General features: G+C 35.2%; 1 protein-coding gene across 3 annotated transcripts in view; it reads left to right on the top strand.

Moving 5' to 3' along the window:
* Cdh18 (cadherin 18, type 2) overlaps positions 1 to 15316 on the top strand; it is a 224413-nt gene that overhangs the window by 175429 nt on the left and 33668 nt on the right. For all 3 annotated transcript variants that reach the window (XM_013013850.1, XM_013013851.1, XM_013013852.1), the window contains exon 8: positions 8276 to 8397. In XM_013013850.1, the coding sequence (XP_012869304.1) occupies positions 8276 to 8397 (122 nt within the window). The remainder of the gene's footprint in view (positions 1 to 8275; positions 8398 to 15316) is intronic.

The raw sequence follows: 15316 nt of genomic DNA, 5'->3' as shown, positions 1-15316 counted from the left end.
AACATTCATTAATTATTGTTGTTGTTGTTGTTTGTATTCTGTTGGTTTGGGGCTTGACCTTTGAGCCTGGGTGCTGTCCCTCAGCTCTTTAGCTCAATGAAAGCATGCTTCCACTTGAGCCACAGTGCCACTTCCTGTCTTCTGGTGGTTCATTGGAGATAAGAATCTCAAAGACTTTCCTTCTCAGCCTGGCTTTGAACCATGATCCTTAGATCTCAGCCTCCTGAGATAGGATTACAGGTGTGAACCATCAGTGTGGGGCCATTCATTAATTTTAATGGATGAATAAAGGATACATTTGTTGCCATTCTGGGCCATATTAATCTTCAAAGTTATCACATGAGCCCAGGCATTGTGGCTCAGGCCTGCACTCAATATTACCTTAGAAGCAGAGGTAGGGAGGGTTGCTGATGGAGGCAAGCTGGATACAGCTGTGCATAACTGATATTTGAGCTATACAGGAGGCAGAAATAAGAATGCCAAGGGACAGGCCGGCCAGCAAAAATGTGAGATCCACTGAAAAAATAACTAAAGCAAAATCTCCTAGAGACTTGCTTCAAGCTGTAGAACAACTTCCTAGCAAGTGCTAGGCCTTGAGTTCAAACACCAGTACCACCACTATCCCCCTCCCCAACTCATCCGAATACATGTCCAAAATGTTTCCTACATTATCCAAGACTATCGAAATAAGTATTCAGTTCTAACATTACTATAAATTGAAGTGAAGTGTGAAGAAGCAAAATTATCGGAAAAAGCTATTGGAATGTGAATGATTTTTTAGGAGATCAGTATTCAGATAAAAATTATATGTTAGTTCTTACTCAGTACCCAATTCTAAAACAGAGTTGTAGCAAGTGGAAACAATCTTATAAATATACACGAGTTCATGAATATCAGAAAAAAACTCCAATTGTTATCAAAGGAAATATCTGTTTTTAGTAAAGTAATATCCTAATCATATATTTATGAGTCTATTTACTATTTTCTAGTGCTTCTGAGAGAATTCAGTTAATGTATTATTACTAAGTAAAAGTATACAGTAAAGTGTAATTTCCTCAGTTTTATAGGTGGTAATAAAGAAGCCTAGGAAACTCCCTTATTGGGCATTAATGAAATATAATTTAATCCTAATAAACAGGTGTACAGAACGAATAAGCCATGGTTAAGATATTGTACCCATGCAAAGAGATTGCTTGTAGAAAAGTACCCTTGCCTGTACTAATTGTTTGGCCATGTGTCTGTTAATATGATTGGGTATTTCCCTCTTTTTGTTGCTTACACACATCTAAATTTGTCATCGTTAACTTCAACATCAGCCACATTATCAAAATAATTTTCTGTTTTGGAAATACACTTACCATATTTGAAAGTATATTTTAAAGCCAAGTGTTGGTGGCTTAAGATTTTAATCTCATTGTTGCAATGGGTCCACCTCTATCCCTAGTTTATTCTCACAATAAAAAATAAAGATTGTAATCTACTCAGAACACATTCTTTCCATTGGCCTTAATCTTCTGCAACCAGCATCAGTCCTACTCAAGATAAATCTCTTTGGTTTCCTGCTCTACCACACACTGGAAAAGTCTCTCCTTCAATGGGTTTACTTGATTGCATTAAGCATACCTGCATATTTTCAGATCACCTGGGTGACTTAGAACTTTAATTTTCTCTTCTAAATCTTTCCACTGCAACCTAGATCACCATTTAATGGAATAACTAAGAGACTTGGTTCCTCTGCTGTTATGTTTAGAATTCTGCCAGCCATCCCCCACCATAGCTTACAAGAGTTAGGGAGGGGATTATTCTTTTTAGGAAATAGTACGCTTTCCTTGAAATGTACAAGATATGACTCAATGACTCACTTTTCATGTGATGAACTTCCAAATATGTCTGTGGTAATCTCTGTTGAACTTTACACACTAATAACAGCTATAGAGTGAGTGTCTAAGGACCAAATTCATTCAGCACTCTTCATTTCTTATCCTCCTTTTTGACATTTGATAATATTATCTTTATGTGTTACTTCTTTTGGAATTTGCTGTTTCCTTGATTACCATTCATTTTAGCAGGGTACATTTAAAATCTCTTAACTAAAGCATGCATTAATTAACCTACCCAGATGGTTACTAATAAATAATACTCTAGAGAGTACCTTAATTTGATATTAAAGATAATGAAGGTATTAGTTTCTCCATGAGTTTAATGAAAAATGCACATGCCTTCATGTACATACTCACACACACACACACACATACTCACACACACACACACACACAGTGTCTGATTGTGATGTTCTCACATTAATTCTATGAAAAGTGAGCATCATAGTTTCAGTCACAAATGAAGCATGGAGGAATCAGGCTATGTTTTTCAGTGATTTATGAGCCTTTTTGTTTTTTCTGTCTGCTTTTCATTTTGTTCTACATTACCATTATTTACCTTTAAGAATGACTTCAAATGTCAAATCTGTGAAAAATTTCTCAACTTCCTAGGCAAATTTTATACAGCTTTCGTGTATATGACCTAAATTCCAGCATGTGCTATGAATAGTGAACTCTAAAAGACATTTCAGAATGCCTTCTCAAGGTTAGCAATTATAATTATATCTAAGGTCGTTGTTCATGCTAATAATCTCAAATAAATGCTTACTAAATTTATTGGTACATATATGTTGGCTAATACAATTGTATTAGACACATTGAATATGTGGGTATAGTCACTGATCATTTCTCCACACAACTTATCTGTGCAACAGTACACTCTGCTGTCTCTCTTTCTCTTCTCTTTGTCTCTGTCTCTGTCTCTATCTCTGTCTGTCTCTCTCTCCCTCTCTGGAATATTTTGGTTGGGTCTGCAGTCATCTCAGGATGTGTCTGTGCATCTGTCACTCCTCTGGCAGATTGTTACTGGCTGTTAACAAAGGAATTCCATTCCTCCCCTCATAGACTTCTCCTCAAGGTTGGAGATTACATTGACTGAATGGTGGATAGTACCTCAGAGCAAGTTATTAACAAATGAGCAATGTGGAGACGACTGTCTTTCTCATCACCTAACTAGAAATTACACTTTGTTACTTCCACAATATTTATATATCCATTCATTCATTCATTTTTTCCAGTACTGGAATTTGAATTCAGAAACCCACAGTTGTTCACTAGACTGGGACCCTGCTACTTGAGCCATATCTCCAGCCTGACTCTGCTGGTTATATTAGAAAATGGAGTCTAGTGGATTTTTCTTCCCAGGCTGGCCTTGAATATAATACTCAAGATCCCATACGCTGAATGAATGACTATGTTTATAGGTGCAAGCCATTGTCAGACTTAGCTTGTGTGTGTGTGTGTGTGTGTGTGTGCGTATGTGTGTGTGCGTGTGTACGCACACGCACGTGCGCCTACGTGCACCAGTAGTCTTGAGAACTGAACTCGGTGTCTAAGCATTGTCCTTGGGCTTTTGTGCTAAGAATCAGTGCTCCACAGTGAGCCATTGTTGCATTTCTGGATAATTGATAGCTAATTGGAAACATGTGCCTTAAAGACTTTCCTGCTTGGCCTGGCTTTGGACTACAGTCCTCAGATATCAGCCTTCTAAGTAGCTAGGATTACAATCATGAGACAATACACTGGCACCCAGGCAGACAGAGAATATTTTGCTTTCTGATGGTATGAAATTCCCCTTTGAATTTTGAATGCTGAACTTCTAATGAGATGACCTGTTACGCCCTGAGCAACAGCAAGTTCCACGCAGTCACCATACCTGGATCATAATTGCCCAGGACTCTATGTTGCTAAGCTATCATGTCTTCTATCTTAGATGTCTTCAGTATAATTTGCATATTTTCAACTTATCATAAGTTTATCAGGATGCAGTCCCGCTGCAAGATAGAGTGTCTGAACAGTCATTGTGTGTTAAATGTTAACTAACAATCCATTCCTTCTGTAATGTCTCTGATATCATCCTGAGCTCCAGTAAGTGAGGGGACTTTGGTGATAGATGTGATCTTCCCTTCACAAGAATAGATTACCTTCATCCCCTCTACTTTCTGTTGACTGAAACTGACAAACTTACATATGCTGTTCAGTTGTAGAATTCATGACCATTGGCTAGTTGGTACCAATTACTCTTAAAAAATACCAACAACAAAAGGAAATTTCTTGTCTGGCACGCTATTCCTGAGCTTTTTAAAGTTGTTACTGTAATTATGTGATTTATTTAAATATTATACAAAATAATGGGCTACATGAACATAATGGGATTAGGATTTCTGGAATCTAACTTGAAAGTCTGCAGAAGATGGGTAACGTGATTTGCTTAAATTATGTTGCAATTTAGGAGAAAATTAGGTAGTTATGAAACTCAGAGAATTTTGGATGTATTAGAAATACTGCTATACTTAAAGTTTCTTAAAAATCTCTTTTTATTTCTTCCTTCACCAGAAATCAATTAATTTCTAGTGTCATAAATGACTTTCAAAGAGCTGTAAAAGATTGGGTTGTAGGCAGCATGAAAATGAAAACATAATTTATATATGTAAGTTCAAAGAATTGCAATGGGGTTGATAACAAAGTGAATTCTATCTGCTAAACCAATAGGAAAGATAAAACAATTCATAGTCTGTTATGAAGAAAGAAACTGAGACGGAAAATAAGGGAAAACCGGGAACTCTTCAAACTAAAGGAAACATTGCATTATTTAAATTCCTCAAAATAATTAATTGGGCCCATTGTAATGTTTTCTCATAGTGAGCTCTTTTCAAATTAGTTTATAATCAATATTTTTTTGCATCCTCCCAATGTAGTTCACTTCGAATAGAAGTGAATTGCTGTGGCTTTTCAGTTCTGATTTACAGAAAAGAAAAAAAAAAACAGTGCTCATTTTGAAGATCAAAGGCACAGCTTAACTTGTAAAGCTTTTAACTCGCATTACTTGCAAGCAAGAACACTCAATACACAGAGAAGTCTGAGAAGATTTATGTGAAATTGGGGATAAATAAGTCCTTGGGGAATGAGGGGGCAATTTTAAATAATTTCCTTCAACATGGCATCTGTAGCATGACCTTGTGAAGAATGAGCATACACTTTGCAAACTGACAAAAATGGATAAATGCACAGATTGAAGTTATGTAATGCATGCCCATGGTAGTTGATTCACATTTGCTTCTTCATAAATATTTTGTTGTGTTACTATGAAATAAATGGTGCTAGTACTATTTGTTTTTGCTTTAAATTTCCTTTATTTATATTTTAGGGGGTGAATAGGAGGAACATAGAATGATAGGGAGGAAGGTTGATTAAAGGCAATCATGGTTTTCAGTATACACTATGGGGAAAATGAACTATGTAACTTATAGTCAAGAACAGGAAAGGAAAACTGGGGTGCACAGAAGGAAAGGGTAATATTGTCTAAAAAATAAATGTACTTATTATTTCACTTATGAAATGGTAACCCCTCTGTGTAATAACAATAAAATTATATTTAAAAATAAGGTTGTTTTAGTACCTATCATATAAAGTCATAAAGTGGTTTATTTTGTTTCTATAATTTTATTTTTTTATTTGCATAGATTTACACTATAAGAGGATTTTAATGAGTGGTATTTCCCGACACGCACACAATACAATTTGAAGACCTTTCCCCCTCCCCCATATTCTCATTCCTTTCCTCAAACCCTCATATTGAGGTTTTGAGTTTCCTCTTCTGTCTCTTTGTCAGACCTTGGTTCCTTTATAATGTTCTTCATTGTCCATTCCCTCAAATTTGAATTAACTTAATGCTTACAAATATCAGCGACCTCTTTCACTTGAGATGTACAAATTGTTATGTCGAAAACGAACTTTACAACTTTGGTGCGGAGGGGGGGTTGGAGGGGAGGATTGGGTGGGGGGGAACGGAGGGAGGCTGGGAAGGAATGGGAAGGGGAAACAAAGGAGGAGGCTACAATGCTTGATAAGAAATGTACTCATTATCTTGCCCATGTAATTGTAACCCTTCTGTACAGTATTTTCACAATAAAAATGTATATTAGACTTATATTAGATCAAATGACTACATGCATATATCTTGAAGAGGTCAATGTTTTGTTTCCATAACCACAGACATAATATTGTGTTTCCTTAATAACAGGAATAATATAGTTCCTAATTTCTTTAGATCTTTAATGACGTTCAATAAAGTATTCTGCATAGGTTTTTTTCACATTCATTATTAGATTTATTCTGAAGTTCTTTTATTCTCTTATTACTTGACTTATGAAATGTTAACCCCTCTGTATAATAATAAAATTATACTAAAAAACCAAGATTGGTTTAGTACTCATTAATCTTGTTAACTTTCACCATTAAAATAATGTATACAGCTGCGCACTGTGGCTCATGCCTGTAATCCTAGCTAGTCAGGAGATAGAAACTGGGAAGACAAGCTCAAGAAAAAAATAAATCACGGGGCTCCATTTTGGACAGAATAAAATTAGGGCACAGAGGGTTATAACATTAAGCCGAGCTATGTTGGGATTTAAATAGGAAGATTATCATCCTGTTTGGTGAAACAGAGATGTGAGATTCTATTTGAAAAATAAAACACTAATGGGCATGGGGTTGAGGTTGGCTGGGGAGGTACAACCTCTGCGTGACAAGCTTAAGGACCTTACGTCTGACCCCAATAGTGCAGTGTGGGGTGGGAAGACAAAGCATGCCATTCGCTGGTATTTTGTCTTTTTATTGTTTTAGGGATATATGGATGTGTGATAAATTATTAGAAAATACGCTTGCATGTTTTGTTCTTTAGTTTATAAAAGTAGATAATATTTGTTTTCAGGAATTCCTTCCTTCCTGCTTTCCTTGCTTCCTACCTCCCTTCCTTTTTGCCTTTTCCAACCTCCTTTCCTTCTTATTCCATCTCTTGCTCCTTCTGTACCATCACTGCTGAATTAAAAAATGTTCCTTGAAATAAATTTATTAAGGTAGTCAAAGTGATTAGATTTTTCTATTTATATTGTACATTATAGGAATGTTTAAGACCTGTCATTATTTGGATTATCTAGTATTAGAGTAAAATTTTTATAAATTATAAAAAGTTAACTCTCTCCTATGCATTTTAGGATAAAATGTGCACAAAAAAAAACTATTTTTTTTTTACTTTAGGCAAAAACACCTAAGTAAAATGCTTTCTCTGAAAGAATATTTTCTTCTAAGCTTTAGTAAATGTATTAGAATATTGCTTCCCTTTTCTTCTGTTACACTCATCTATGTGAATGTTTTTTTCTTATTCTTACTTCTTCATACATTAAAATTTTGGTTTAATTCTTAGAAGACAGAAACAAGCAATTATAAGAAAGATACAAATTAAGATGGAACTAAGAACTCGAGTGTTACCGTTAGTTTTTTTTCTTATAAATTCTGAATCTCTAGCAATAACTTATGAAAAATGAAAAGTTCCCTTTCTTCCTGCTTATATAATGAAGTTAATAAACCTACTGAAAATGTGAAGACCACTCTTAAGACACATTTATAGTGTTGAATATAGTATTTCAAAAATACCAGCTTTATGTAAATTTGATGTTAATTCTATGTAAATTTGATGTTATTCCCCCACTGTGTCTTAACATCTCACACTGCATATCTTCTCTGCTAGGAAGAAAATGAGCACTTGTGCAAAAGATTTCATGTGTTTTTTTCTCTGGGTGTGTTTAGATTGAACTTTTTAAAAATGGTGTGATTTTTCCCTAACAATCACTATGCTTTACTTTTAGATTATTGATGAAAACAATTGTTTATTCCTTTGACTTTGACAGCTCACAGTTCTGACAATTGTCTCTCAGTTGCTCAGTAGCAGATTTCCTTGGTTCACAAAAACAACAACAACAACAGCAACAGCCACAACAACAACAGCAAATCTATTTATCTATAGGCAGGAAGAATAGGTTGAATGTTCAAATTCAAGGTCAATAACTCAATAACTAAAGCTTCCAAAAGCAGTGAATGGGATACACACACACATATAAGTATATATATATATATATATATATGCATATATACACATATACTTACATACACACACACACACACACACACACACAATTTTAGTATTCGTGTCAAGACTTGGTGCTCATTTTTCTGTGTTAATTAGTTCTAACAAAGAATGTCTTCATGAAGTTGTCTGCCAAAAGTCCTGCTATAGCGTATGGAGCTAGTGAGAAGCTACAGTAATAAGATTTGTTTTAAACCCAGCCTCTAAAGTGTGCAAGGAAATGTTCAACACATCTGTGTTTATTTTACAGACAATCCTGCTTTGCTGAGCCATGTCACAGTGGGTATTAGAGTGCTGGATGTCAACGACAATCCCCCTGTACTTGCCAGGGAATATGATATTGTTGTCTGTGAAAATTCTAAGCCTGGCCAGGTAAGTTAATTGGTTCCTTCTAGCATTTGAATGGATGAAACCTAAGTAGCTTTATTTCTATTATTTTGGGGCACAATCCTCCAAATCCCCTAGTATAGCTTTTCTACTCTGTGAAGATAATTTTATAAGGCTTTAAGTGCTAAATAGATTTCTATGAGAAACACAGAAAATAAATTTCCCCCGAATCCCAAATGTAATTCAGAACAATGAAGTTATCTATGCATGAACCGTTCGTCACGCCAATATGAATGTTTTGAAGGCTCCAGTTGAAGCGCTGTGTTAAGGAGGAGGAAACAACTTAGAGTCCTAATGAAACTTAGAGCCTGTAGTGGAGAGGAGGGGCTGCCTCCCTTAGCTGTCAAAATCTAAGGAAATCATATAAATAAGATTCAGAATTGCTAATACTAAAAGGTGTTTAGGTGTGAAAGATGCACATTAGTGGGTAGAGAGGGAAGAAAGAACACTGGATCACAAGGCCTGTTGCAGGAATAATTGTAGATGTCATGGAAAGCCAAGGTGGCTGAAAAAGTGGTGAGAAATGTGCATTTGTCTTCTCTTTGGTTTAAGAACCGATGCAACATACACAGCTAGAACAAAACAAGCATCTCCTCACACTGTGCGTAGGTAGGATGTCTCTATGTGGCCTTGCTGACTCTCCAGGTCATGCCATGCTCTGCCTTGTTCTCACTAGAGGATCTAGAAGTCTCAATTAGTCTCACAGGAGTGGTGGAAGCATTGAGTTCCTGTCAGCATTCACAAACCATATCAGGATTGTTCAAATCTGCAAAGACACACATAGCTCTTAGCTGTCACCATGCATTCTTGATATGAGGGGAATCTCTATTGTCAGCAGGTACTTCAACAAATCCCCTCAAATGAAACTTGCTAGTCAGTCTGTGAGAAAAACAAAACTTGTCCTGAGTAATATTATTTAATTTTGATTCACCATTGATCCTAAATTGAATGAACATAGAAATCCTTTAATGGGTGAGTGGTTGTACAAATTGTAAGAAACTGATGACCTGAAATACTGACAACAGTGACAGGGAACAAGCACTTGGTAGAAACCATAACCTGAAGGAAGCTACAAAGAAACTGTTACTATTTTTAAAAAAAGCCAGTTACTAAAGGATCTATGATGTATGAGTCAATTGAAATAGCACTGTTACCAGGAACAAATTCCAGAAATAGAAATCATTAAAAAATTGTTTATGGTAGGTACCACTTTATCTTCAACATTGTATGATTTTATTTTAGACTACAAAATGATTTGGCTCCTTATCTTGATACCTTAGTATGTTTCTGGGTCTTTCATCCAAATGAATTTAAGTCATCTTTAAGTGCTGTTTGCATTATTTGTATTATGACAAATCAGTGCCAATGTAAGTTCTCTTGATAATAAACTCATTACAGTAGAACATATGTCTGGGTCTATTATTTCATTTTTTCTTGTTTCTTTTGAACAAATTGATAGCAGTTCTTCAGAGAGCTGTGTTTTGATACAGAGTTGTAATAGAACATTGGTCAGTAGAATAAATTTTTGAATGTGTTTGTATTGCTCAACTCTAATGATATACCCTCCTTCCATGATGGGGTCAGATTGTATATATTACCATTATTGACGCTGTGCATCTAAATTCATCTACATTTGCAACAATGTGCACATATATAGGTTCAAGAAGACCTCGTCTATGGCAAAAATATTTGCTTTTCTGAAAGTTTTAATCCTCTATAAAAGCATAGTCTAAGTCAATTCAAGTATCAGTGAAAATTGAGTTAGTAAAACCATTCTGAAATAAAATATGTTAAGTGCCTGACAAGAAAACAGTAATGATGAGAAAATGATTAATATATAAAATTTGAAATCATTTTCTAAACATGGGTATATACAAAACAAAGTAGATATCCTATTAGAAACATTGAACTGCAGAGTGCTTTGTCTTCTTTCTAGTGAATTTTATCTGTTCTTTTTACTTTCATTCCACATGAATTCAGAAAACCTAACAACAACAACAAAAATTTGAACTAACTCTAATCACTGATACTTAGATTATTATCACTATAACTCTGCGGGAAAGAAGTTTACTATGTCAATAGAGATTTTATTTTTAATCAAAGACTCAGATCCTTTAATTAACTAAAATTGATATTATTATGAAATGAATTCATGCAGATCGTAGTTAAGATTGCATTATTGACCAGACTCATTGATTAATTTAAGCAAGGCATTATTTATTCCTTAGAAATCATCTTTTTATTAAAATGCAAAAAATAGTTCATGTATTAAACACTGAAATCTCAGTGACAGAATGAATATCTAACATGTCCAAACTCCTGAATTCAAACCTGAGTATTGCAAATGAATTTTTAAAAGGAAGGTTTCAGGTAGAATACTAGTGTTTATATCAATTTATGCCTCTTACCATTTTTCTTCCTAATACTAATCCAGTTGCAGACTGGAGAGTAACCATTTTTGAAAGAGATACATCATCGATATTTTTATAGAATTTATTTATGAAAACCAAGTATTAATTGGATTCCTATGTTTGCTTTTGAAAGCAGACTAGTTTGTAAACTATAAGTGTGCTATCTTTCAAAATAATCAAACATTTTATGCACTAATTAGATCTGTTATATAATAGATAACAACTTAGTGCCTTGAAGAAATGAAAATCAATAAAGGATTCCCTAAGGATTTCACCTGATTAGCCATTTGCACAACAGAAAGCATAGGTAACAGTGCATTTAAAACACAATTCTGCCCAAATGTCAGACAACTTCGAAGATGGAGAAGTGACAGTTGGGAAACTGCCACTTCTTCAAGAAGTTAAGCATACTAACAATTAATTCTTTTACATAATAAACTCTCATACATATTTTCTATTGGTATCTGAAGTAATTACAAATGTAACTCCTATTTCCTGAAGACAGGAAAATCAACTTTTAACCAAACAGAAAAATTTAATATGCTGTCTAAGAGATGTCTTAGAATTCAGGAAAAAAAGGAGATACACCAAGTAGATTTTTGATTGAAAGACTTTTTTCATGGACACTACTTAAAAACGTGTCTTTCCTTGTCTTATCCTTATTTTAGGCCTTTGGAAGTATTCTAGAATTATAAATAACAAAGCATAGATGCTTGACAATATTTATCAATGGGACAAATATTTGACATGTCAATGAAGTTGAGATTTTCCTTCTTGAGAGGAAATGTACTCATTTCCTTGCTCATGTAACTGTAACCGCTCTGTACAGTATTTTTCTTTTTTTTTTTTCTTTGTCGGTGGTGGTGCTTGAACTCAGGGCTTGAACTCTGGGCTTGGGCGCTGTCCCTGCAGTCTTCAGCTCAAAGAGAGCGCTCTACCGCTTGAGCCACAGCGCCACTTCCGGTTTTCTAGTGGTTTATTGGAGATAAGAGTTTCATGGACTTTCCTGCCTGGGCTGGCTTTGAACCGGGATGCTCAGATCTCAGCCTCTTTAGTAGTTAGGATTACAGGTGTGAGCCACTGGCCCCTAGCTCTGTGAAGTATTTTTACAATAAGAAACATGTTAAAAAAAATTTCCAGTGAATTAGCTCCTTCAGATTTGGGATAACTTTTATAATAATGGACAGAAAATCTTTCCAAAAAAATTATAGAAAAGTATTAGATACATTTGTTTGAATAAGGTCTGAGTTTACCAAATAGATCAGGCTCATATTAGTAAGAAAGCATGAACATTATTTGAAAACAAATTAGGAATGAAATGAAAATCATAATCCCTACTGAACTGAAAACAGGGAATATAAAAGAATTGTGTATCTAAATGAATTATTCTCTGCCTATCTCTCCATCACAACTGAACTTGTATTTATAAAGAATCATGGCAAAAGTAGAATCAGAGCCTTCAGAATCTTAATAAATGAAGAATAACGATGAAAGCAAGTTTGTTTTTGGAAAAGGAAGAACAGAAAGTTAACTGTTGGTGCCTGTGCATATGTAAATGTGTGCTCATGTCTAAGTGCAGGAGGTTTCTAGGGGTTCAGGAAAACATAAAATGTTTAATTTAAATACTTAGGTTTATTTATCCTTGAAAATAAACTAAAAAGTAGACATTGCTTTTCTTTCCCCTACACTGAGAACTGATGTGTGGAGAATGTGAACATGTTCCTCAGTTGACAAGGAACTCTGCACTCTTTTGAAGCTTCTCATGCACTTGAGAATAATGGCCTGATTGCTTTTGATTACCCATAGTGCATGCTACTCAGAGTGGAAATAACAGAACAAGGAGAGATGTATCTAACCAGGGACTGGCTGTTCTAAAACTGGAAGAAGAAAACAAACACTAATCAATATGAACTCTTCAGCTTAAAAACATACAATACAGAGGGAAATAACATACAGAAGAACAATAGACACTTGTCCAGTGATATAGGCATGGGAAATTTGTAGTCTCTCTTGCTAAGAATGTAAGATTTTAAGCCTTGATAGCAACGGTGTGAAGACAAGAGATACGTGAGAACCCATGAAATAAGCTACTGGCTTCTATTGCTTGAAAGTCTTAACTGACTCTGCCTGAAATGTATCTTTCCTTATCTTATTCTCTCTGATCACTCATTTCTAGTACTTGTATATTCAACCTCATCAATCTGATCAAACAAATGGTCTGGGTACATGGAAAGGACTTTAAAGTTTTAACTGTTCTACATTTAACCGATTCATTTCACTTGTAGAGTACTGAAACAGGGTAAAATTGAACAAAATATTTGCAGAAATTATGCACTTTTGGTAGTGAACCTACTGTGTTTCATAAGTGCAACACAATTTTAGAGGGCTATTCCCCCTATGTTTCTAATTATTTTTAAGAGAGGCCTACAAATTGCAAATCAAAACAGTAGAGTAATAATTTTTATTTGTTGGTTTTCATTTCTGAGACAAAATTTTGTTTGTTTTGCAGTCCAGGATGGCTTCAAACTCACAGTATCCTCCAACTTTATCCTCCTGAGTGCTGAGATTACAAGCCTGTGCCACAACTCTCAGTTTCTAGTTCATTAGAATTTATTAGTGTATATTAAATTGCATATAATGAGGACTTTCATCATAACAATTCCACACACACACACACACACACACACACATATATACCTAAGTAAGATATATATATATATATATATATATTTGATTATTGCATATTCACCCCCTCTCTTCCACTTCTTTAGTTCCTTCCCCACTCCCACTTTTCTTTTCCCTTCCCTAGTAATCCCATTTAACTCTCTTGACCTCATTTCTTTTGTTGTCCTGGTTTTTGTATGTTGTTTTCCCCTAACCTTCCCTAAATGAGGGAGCACTTGTGATACTTGTCTTCATGGAATTTGCTTATTTCCATTAATCTAATGATTTCCCATTGCATTCATTTTCTATACAATACTAAGTTGAACACTTACTTGTTTATTTGTGCTGGTCCTGGGACATGAACTCAGGCAATGTCCCCGAGCTTTTTAGTTCAAAGTTCATACTAAAACCACCTTCCACTTCCAGCACTTCAGGATCCTCATACACCTGCCTCCTGAGCTACTAGAATCTAAGTGAAAACATTTTTAAGATTGTACAGGCCATAGCTATTAGAATTTTCTTCTGCTTCTGTGCTGCTGAGATGATCTTCTTTTTGGATTTTCACTTTTTCTGTTCTTTAACGTGCATTCAGTAAAGATCTTATTTTTAATATGTTTTTATTGTATAGAGGGCTTACAGATATATAAGTAAGGTAATGAGTATATTTTTATAGAACATTGTTGCTTCCCCCTTTGCTTTTCCCCTACCATCCTTTCCTTCTCCACCTCCCCAACTACTCAGCCCCCAAAATTTTCTTAATAGAGACCCCAAAACACAACAAATCAAAGGCAGTTTAGACAAATGGGATTGCATGAAACTGCAAACCTTCTGCATGACAAAGGACATAGCAAGATCAATAGAAAGCCCCCAGATTGGGAGAAGATCTTCACTAGCCATACAAAGGACAAGGGTCTGATATCTAAAATATATTTGGAACTCAAAAAATTAAATCCCCCAACAACAAGTCGTCAAAGAAACAACTGCCCAATAAATAAGTGGGCAAAAGACTTAAAGAGAAACTTCTCTGAAGAGGAAAGAAGAATCAGTAAAGATTTTAGAGTGGCATCATCATGACTACTAGACATGAGAGATTAATAATAAATCACCTAAAGCTCCGGGTTTGCCTCTGCTACTGATTTAGAGATTTGAGGCACACCATCATTGCTATGCATCTCAAATTTCTCAACTATAAAATACAGCCACTGAATTATGAACCCAATGACAGACTGAAACAAAGATAAAAACCGGACTTCACTGTCATTTTGTCCTGAGAAAGATCAGCATACATCAATGCCATTCTACCTGAACATCAGAATGTTGATGTGTTTTTTTTTTTTTTTGTCAGTTGTGGGGCCTGAACTCTGGGCCTGGGCACTGTCCCTCAGCTCTTCAGCTCAAGGCTAGTGCTCTACCACTTGAGCTACAGTGCTACTTCTGGCTTTTTCTGCTTATGTGGTGCTGAGGAATCAAACCCAGGGCCTCATGTATGCAAGACAAGCACTCTACCACTGAGCCACCTTCCCAGCCCAAGAGTGTTAATGATTTTTAAAACCATACTTCATGCTTCCCTAGATATGTGTTCAAACAAAATCTTACAATAATTTCATTCTGAGGTATTGTGAGTGATAATATATATGTATATGTATATATATTGTTTTATAGTTATTGGGGTTTCAACTCAATGTTTCACTCTTATTTAGCAAAGGCTCTAATGCTTGAGACAATATCCCCAGACTCTAAACAAAATGTTTTAGAATAATTGTGCCATGGCAGAAATCAATGGCATTTTAATGAATTGTACTGTATTATCTTCCTTCACATCTAATACA

This window comes from Dipodomys ordii, unplaced genomic scaffold (assembly GCF_000151885.1).
Source record: "Dipodomys ordii isolate 6190 unplaced genomic scaffold, Dord_2.0 Scaffold21, whole genome shotgun sequence".
NCBI classification, from domain to species: domain Eukaryota; kingdom Metazoa; phylum Chordata; class Mammalia; order Rodentia; family Heteromyidae; genus Dipodomys; species Dipodomys ordii.
Note: the sequence above shows the minus strand (reverse complement) of the source record. Positions and strands in the feature narration are given on the sequence as shown.